At 38.9% G+C, this 7639-nt stretch overlaps 2 protein-coding genes across 2 annotated transcripts in view; both read left to right on the forward strand.

Annotated features, from left to right (window-relative positions):
* Positions 1-7639, forward strand: part of LOC112554923 (von Willebrand factor D and EGF domain-containing protein-like) — a 535332-nt gene that overhangs the window by 16642 nt on the left and 511051 nt on the right. The gene's annotated exons all lie outside the window — the stretch shown is intronic.
* Positions 422-3928, forward strand: LOC112554953 (von Willebrand factor D and EGF domain-containing protein-like). Its single transcript, XM_025223037.1, has 8 exons — positions 422-1115; positions 1277-1444; positions 1638-1901; positions 2271-2376; positions 2479-2578; positions 2901-3025; positions 3313-3381; positions 3701-3928. Exons 3-8 carry the CDS (start codon positions 1873-1875, stop codon positions 3725-3727), a joined length of 456 nt encoding a protein of 151 aa, XP_025078822.1. The 5' UTR covers positions 422-1115; positions 1277-1444; positions 1638-1872; the 3' UTR covers positions 3728-3928.

Below are 7639 nucleotides of genomic sequence, written 5' to 3' on the forward strand. Positions count from 1 at the left end.
GACAGCTGATACTTGATAGTGAACCCTATCTTATGGCTACGCCACATTCTATCTGGTCTAGTCATTGCCGCTGTTGCTGTTGCGATCTGATGCAGATATCTGGCGTGGAGCTTCCGTCCTTGGAGAGGGTGTCTCGCACTTATTTGAACCTGCTTACCTTTTCGAGCTGTACCCTGTCCATATACATCTCTGCTTTGCCGTTGCAATTGATCACAACTTTGCTGTTTTCAGTGCTGGTCACCATTCCATATGCATTTAAACTGTTTGTCAGTCTGTTGGTGAGGTCTCGCAGTTCTTTGTTATTACCTGCTAGCATATCTATGTCGTATATAAAAGCTTAGGTTTGAAGATCGGTCTTCTACAAACGGAAATGAAAATACGGTGGTTGTGGAGAGCTTCGAGCATGATGCTCTCCAGAAAGGTGTTAAACAGAACTGGTGATAGGGTACATCCTTGACTTATGCCTACTGAACAAAATCAAGAGCAAAAACAAAAGACCAACCCAGTTTACTCAAAACAATATTTTCCGCTGTTCATAAATTATTGCTAACCCAGTGAATAAATCCTTTGGAAAGTGATCACATCGTTTTTTGTAATTTTGTATTTAATTTTAAAAGTGCTCGTTTTAATAAAAAATTCTAATTACACGAGTTCTCAGTGAAACTTTACCAGCAGCAAAACCCTCAAATCAAAGCTGAGGATAGAGAAGGAACGGTGATGTCGCGTCATAAACTCTCAATCACTTCCGGTGTCATTCTTTAGTTTATTGTTGTCGCCAAACATTTTATCTACCGTCCTATATTCGTTAGCTTTACTTTCATTCACTGCTCTTTGTTGTATCTTGCCCCTGCCGTCCGTAAAAACAACCCTAACTTTTTGTTTCTTACTAATTTCTTTTTGTTTCTTACTAATTGCTGTTAAAATTTTAACACGAATAGATTTGGTACTAACAAGCTGGACTGAGATGTATGGTATTATTTGATTGATGTGAAGATATATTTGTAAAGACACATTTTAAAACTGGACGTCCCGAGAAAGAAAGAAATCTGCAAGTGGTAGAGCATACGTCGACTCCGATGTAATCGACCAAGTTTACGACCCTAAAGATTATGCAGGTAAACGCTTGTCTTATCTTCTGTAAATAAATCACGATTACCATGGCAATGTAATGATGATATAGATAATGGTTATTGAATCAAGACAGTAGTTTCAGGGAGAGAGATTAGGGAGAAGGCAAGATTGGGGTCGATCAAGGTGATTAGCTCTGATGTTCCAGATTTTCGACCGCCAAACACTGTCATGGCCGACGTCGACTGGCATCAGCGAGAGTCAAGCAGAGAACTACTGCTCCACCGCCTTGAGACAGTCTCAGCTCTGGTCTCACTGTCAGGACAAAACTCAGGAGATTCAAGGGCTGATCGAAAGCTGCAAGATCGATATTTTGGTGAGTTTCAACACTTTAAATGAACGAAAGACTCATTTACTTTCGACAGTCTATTTTATAACTGTTTTTAAAGTTTTCAACTGTTTTATACAGAAATTCAATAACTTACATAACGCATATCTCAACCTGCTTCATTGATAGTTGTCATTTTAAAAATGTTTGTTTTGGATTTTACCCTCATTCTGACCTCCAGGTAGCTGATAATTACATAGGAACGGAGGTCATCGTGGACACTTTCCTGACAATTTGCAAATTGGAGTTGGCCAAGAACCCGGATAATTACGTCACCACACTCACCGGAGAGATTGTCGTGAAGCCAGAGATCTCTGACGACGTCTGCAACCCTTTGTGCTTCATCAACGGACGATGCGACAGGGGGCACTGTGTCTGCAACAGAGGCTTTATCGGCGATAACTGTCAGATAAAAGATGAACCACCTAAACTTTCGCATCCGAGGGTGAGGAGCAGAACTCGATTATGATGGTGGTGATAATAAGGACGACAATGATGATGAATTTCTTAAGACGCACGGATCATGTTTTTTTCAGAAATTATTTTTAAAAAAGAGGATAGATACTGGAATAAGATATCTTAAATACCGATTCCTATCATGAACATTCTAGAAGATGTGTGTGCAAACAAAATAGAGGAGTTTCTTAACGCAAATAATGAAAAAAGTACTTGATTATTAAAAATATACAAAAAAGTACTGCTTCACGACTTCCATCATGTAATGATCTTCTTGTTGGGTTGTAAACGGAAAACTAAGCAAATTAAATTAAATGCATTACTACAACAGGTGTTCGCTTATCTTGTTTTGTACAAGGTCCGGCTTCTGTGACTTTAATGAACGGCCATGCAAACAAGTCTTCATCAACGCTGAAAATATTCAGAATACGGCGACGATGGCATGTAAAATTCAGGAAATTCTGGTAAGGATTAGCAGATGTTTAAAGCAAATTAGACTTTTCTCTAATAATTTTAAAAATTTGCTAGACATTTAGAAAATATGAAGATGTAGTTTGTATTTCTAGGACGATGGATCAGTTTCCGAAAGGGCTTCTATGGAAGAAGCTGTTTTCCTGACTATTAACAAACTCGGCTGCTTCTTGCCTGATGCTGGCATCAAAACAGGTAAGTAACCTGTAACGAGATTTTAATTCACTTCTGATGTGGGGTTCATGTTACTCGATCTTATGTAACACCTACGCCGGTCCTTAAGACTTGCAACTGCCTCCAGACCGTCTTTATTTTATAGGCAGTAATGGAAATAAAGAATGAAACGCATCTCTTTTTCAAAACCGCTTCCATTCTCTCCATACAAACATTTTCACAGTAAGAAAGTCAAGATTTCTCTGTTTTAATTGGACCATCTGACATGTTGACACCAATGGTGATAATAAAATATCTATGTTGAGATGAAGGTACTGTTACTGATATTGTTCTTTATTTTTAGAGAAGTCTATTAAAAGGTTTAATATCACGGTAACCATCGATGGCCATCGCTATAGCAACGCAGTGAACATGACTGTCTACGACTCGTCCTGTCAGAGATGCACATGGGTGGGATGCCGGATACTGGTAGGTTTTCTCTCGTTTTCTCTTCTTAATATAGACACGATTTGTCTTATTCTCAGCTTCTGATTAGACACCTTCAGCTACTAAGCGTATAAAGTCTTTTCCTAGTAAATCAAATATTTATTCATAATATATTTCATGTTCAACAACGTCAATGAAAATTATCTTCATATCTATCGCTTTCATCGTTTCAAAAATGAAACATAGCAGCAAATCAGTTTTATTATAACTAAAGTTTTTTCGACCGTAGTCGGTTCTAAGCGACTGCTGCTAACGATTTGTGTTTTCAGCCAAGAACGTGTCTGATCAACAACCTGTGTTTCCAAGATGGAGAACTCAATCCGAGGAATAACTTTCAGGTCTGCAATGTTTCTGCTAGCACGACGGAGTGGTCTGCCGTGCGTAGAGTTCTGTGTAAGAATGACATTTCGACGATTATGTACGTTGTTTAAAGGTGGAGGGAGTCTGTTAGCAATATTCTCCTAATATCGGAATCCAAGTTACTAGCCTTAAAAATGACTGTCGTTTCTGAAAGAGCATCGTATCACAATATTTAAACTGCTTCTCTAATGAATTGTAGATTGCGTTAAAATTTTAGAGAACAAAGTATTTTCAGCATGGTTAAAAATGTCAGATAAAAGAAACTTTCTTGAGACTTATATCTGGCCTGTTTTTCAGCGGATTATCCAGCCATCATATCAGTGAACGTGAGCAGGTCAAAGGACAACACCCAGTTAAGATGTGTGGTCAACGCTGATGCTTCAAAGCCCACAGCCAGCTTCCGGGTGGCCTGGGGTATCGATGGCGACTGGCGTCAAGAGTCGGTCCTCCCCACTGGACATCTGGAGGCTGCCATCAACGCGTCTGACGTTAGTCGCACTTATCAGGTCAGTTATAGTTACTTAGTATTCTTGCAGACTGATAGGCTGATTAAATCAATGTGATACTTACGGCTTTAATGATGGTGCTATGTATTTATTTAAAACTGATCATCTAAAGAAATTTGATGACTAAAAATGAGTGATGTGCAACTGGCCCTTGGTTCTTAGAGGGTTTTCATTTGGCAGAATGCTACTCTAAATCGGATAAGTATCGGCCTTGTAGATTTTATAACAATACTTCTGTTATTTTAGCATCTAGGGCTAGTCCAATGAACCAGAGTAAGTCATACGTATATTTCGTCGGAAAGAGATACCACGCATTTGTAAGCTGCAGAAATGATTTGATAGTTCACCCCCGAGACTTGCTGGAACCGTCCGTCAAATATCTTTTCCCGTATTTATATTAGAGGTTTGGAACCCCACCTTAAATGGTGGACCTTGCCATACCTGCGTGAATGTGAAGGGTCACGAAGGTGACATTCTTGCTGTTAACCCTTTTGTATGTGTGTTTAACATGTGTGATTCTGTGTGACCACCACACGTAATTTTGTTAGCGCATTGAGCTCGCTATATGATATGGTAGATATGCTCTATAAGTGCCCTGTTTTATTATATTACTGATACTAGTAGTAACACACATTTGACATGTCACATAATATGTATATTAATATCTACAGGTGGACATGTCGTGCACGTTCAGTGTTCACTGACAGAGGCATTTTCAGTCCTTACACCTACAGCCGGCCTTTTGTTCCATGGTGGTGAGCTTGGAGTCTTTTCCTTGCGCAGTAACCGAATGATGAAAAGGTTAGAAGGAAAATACTTGTTACCATAGCAATAAAAATGAATGTCTGTTTTCTGATTTATTTGCAGTTCTTAATTTGTGACACACACACACACACACACACACACACTGGCAAACTGTTACCTTAGTTTCTTGTCAATAAACGATTACAAATACCCAGGGCTGATCAATGAAAACTGAAGAATTTTCTAAACTACTGCATACCTTTCCTTTTTCATTGATGTAAGCAGAAAATAATTCTCGCTTTCCATATTGCTTCAGAAGTATGAGAAAACAGTTTCTTGATAGTTTATTACCTATGTTATGGTGAAAAACTTTGTTGTAAGGTGAGAGGACCTGTTTAGGTAAAACATTACAAATACCCAGCGCCGACCAGTGAAAAATGTATCAAGCTGAACTACTGCATATATGTTAAGATTTTTTCCCTTGTAAACAGAATATAATTGTAATTTTCGTTTTCTATATATACACAATATGGCTGTATTGATCTGATAACCCAATAGTCTGCTTGCTTGTTACATGTGTTATGGCGAGATGCTCTAGCATCTACACATTTTAGTTCGTGTATTCAAATTATGAAATAAAGGTTTTATAAAATCACATTAAACATTGTCGCTGTTGCTTTTGCATGGTCATTCACATTCTGCTATAGTTGTACTTGACTGAAGATTTATAGGAGAACTAACTCTCCAGGTAAAAGCCATCGATTACTACACATGTGTGGAGGTAGACAAAGACGCTGTCTTTACAAAAATGTTGAAACAATCAGCCGTCAGTAACATACTTCAGGATCATCTTAAAAGAAATAAAGACAAACATCAATCCCCTACCCTAAGGAGTCAGGCGCCCATTCTCGCCAGCAAGGTCGACTTGGGGAAGTTTGCTGCTCTAATCGGACATTGAACCAGCGCACTCTCTGTTCGGAGGCCAGCGTTCTAACTACTCGGCTTTTCGCTTCCCCATCATCTTAAACAAAGAGTTCATTTCAAAATAGACAAGACGCGAAGTTTCTGTGACTTGCCACGTTATCATTGTTGTTAACATTTACTTAATCGCAGATAAGTGGGGAAGACGACTGAAAATTGCCAGCAGAAATCTTGTTATATGCAATGTTGGAGGCACTATCTCTTTTTCTCACAATACATCATTCACATTTATAGACCATACTTTCTCATTACTCGCTGTCCTTATGCTTTTCACACTTTGCAGCCTCACTTGTTGGCGGAGAATCTGGGTTCAGACTTCCACCTGTCTCACCAACTAACCAACTCTCTGGGTCCTGGACTTTTTAACAAACAGTTAACAGAATTTCTGTTAACGGTCTTCTCTCAGATCCTGTTGTTACCCGTACAGGTTCCCCTCAAGGCTGCTGCTTTTCTCGACTACTGTTCGCAAGAGCGGTTCAGAGAAATAATCAGGTGAAAAAAAAAAAGAAATTAAAACCTAGCACGGACAGCTTGTACTGCATGCCAGGACGGGTGGGAAGCCAGTGTAGAAAACGAAGGAGAGGGGTGGCGTGGTCCCGTTTCTGGAGTTTGTGAAGAATGTATTCAGGGCAGTCAGCCAGCAAGCAAGACATCTGCTTGCTTCAGATCCCTCTCATCCTGTTCACAAACAGGAAAAAATAAATTTCAGAAGTAGTGTTTACATACAGAACACAAGCACAAAGTTGTGTTCAAACAGACAGCACACTCATAAACACACAGAACCCACAACTGTTCCCTGTCTACATCGTTCTCAGTTGTCTCCTTTTTTCTGTCCTCTGCATTTCCAGTCCGTTCTCTCACTTTAGAGAGTCGTGACTACCACGCAAGATTTTTTCTGAGAATCGAGAATCTGAGAATTCTTGTATTCTGCCCTAAATAGATTAAACAGAATGTTTTAGTAAAGCTTGTCCTTAGCATGCATTTTTGAAGCAGTTAAACAAAGAGCTGACATAATGATACAACTAACATGGCAGGTCATCGCAGCTCTACTTCACTCTTTGTTTTGAAGTAGACTGGTTGAGATGATCATTAAATAGGTAAAAATAGCGCCCTATTTCTACATCGAATGGTAAATAGAATTAATTTTCAGCATGGCTGTATCTGATGTTTCATAAAGCTGTTTGTCTTAGATAAAAATTCAAGTGTTTCAAAGTGACCCCTATTTTCTTTTAATGTCGTACTAGTTTGAATAAACGAAATATGTCTTCACATGACCTTTCACCTTTATCTTTCTTTCTACGTTCTTTGGTTGTTTTTTTTAACCTACCCCGAAGACGTGCCACATTCGCTGAAGCTAAGCCCTTAAAGCAATTAAGAATCAATCGGATATATACTGCAATAACTACTTTCTTAATTTGAATCTTACATTATAACTTTTCATTCGCACTAGCTGAAGTCTTCATTTTCTCCATTTAGTTTATGTGGCTATGTGAACATACTCTCAGTTACTGTCTATGTCAGGATGTAAAATAATGATTTTGCTGTACATACTACATATTTGCATGATCAGAAATGAATTGTATGGGTTTTTTTTTTTTCACACTAAAGATGCTAAAAATGTTGATGCTGATGTACACTGATCAGGGTGAATAGCAGCAAACATTTGTAAGCATGGGAGCACGGAGAAACTGTTCGGCCTGGCTGGTGGCCGTTAAAGTTGTCGGTGCTGTCGGAGGTAACTCCCTACTCGCCAGAAAATATGGCGGCCTTCCTGTGTTCAGCCACCTACAGCTGGTGTAACTGACCTTTTAGGTTTTCTTCTTTATGATGTAAGGATTCTCCATATATATTGTGTTGATATTTAGGATCATGGTGTATGAGCAGTGTATGTGCAAGAGGATACTTATATTCAGACATGCTACATGGAGTGCATGTGTATGTATGTGTGAAGAGAATTTGAGAATAAACAGCAAACATGAGACGTTTCAAATCACAAATTGAGGCC

Source organism: Pomacea canaliculata, linkage group LG14, assembly GCF_003073045.1.
Source record: "Pomacea canaliculata isolate SZHN2017 linkage group LG14, ASM307304v1, whole genome shotgun sequence".
In the NCBI taxonomy this organism is placed as follows: Eukaryota; Metazoa; Mollusca; class Gastropoda; order Architaenioglossa; family Ampullariidae; genus Pomacea; species Pomacea canaliculata.

Bases quoted from the DNA above. Each gene is read 5' to 3' on its own strand.
- LOC112554953 (XM_025223037.1), top strand. From the start codon at position 1,873: ATGAACCACCTAAACTTTCGCATCCGAGG. The intron at 2,377-2,478 runs GTAAGGATTAGC...TTGTATTTCTAG, and splicing joins GTAAAATTCAGGAAATTCTG to GACGATGGATCAGTTTCCGA. The intron at 2,579-2,900 runs GTAAGTAACCTG...CTTTATTTTTAG, and splicing joins TGATGCTGGCATCAAAACAG to AGAAGTCTATTAAAAGGTTT.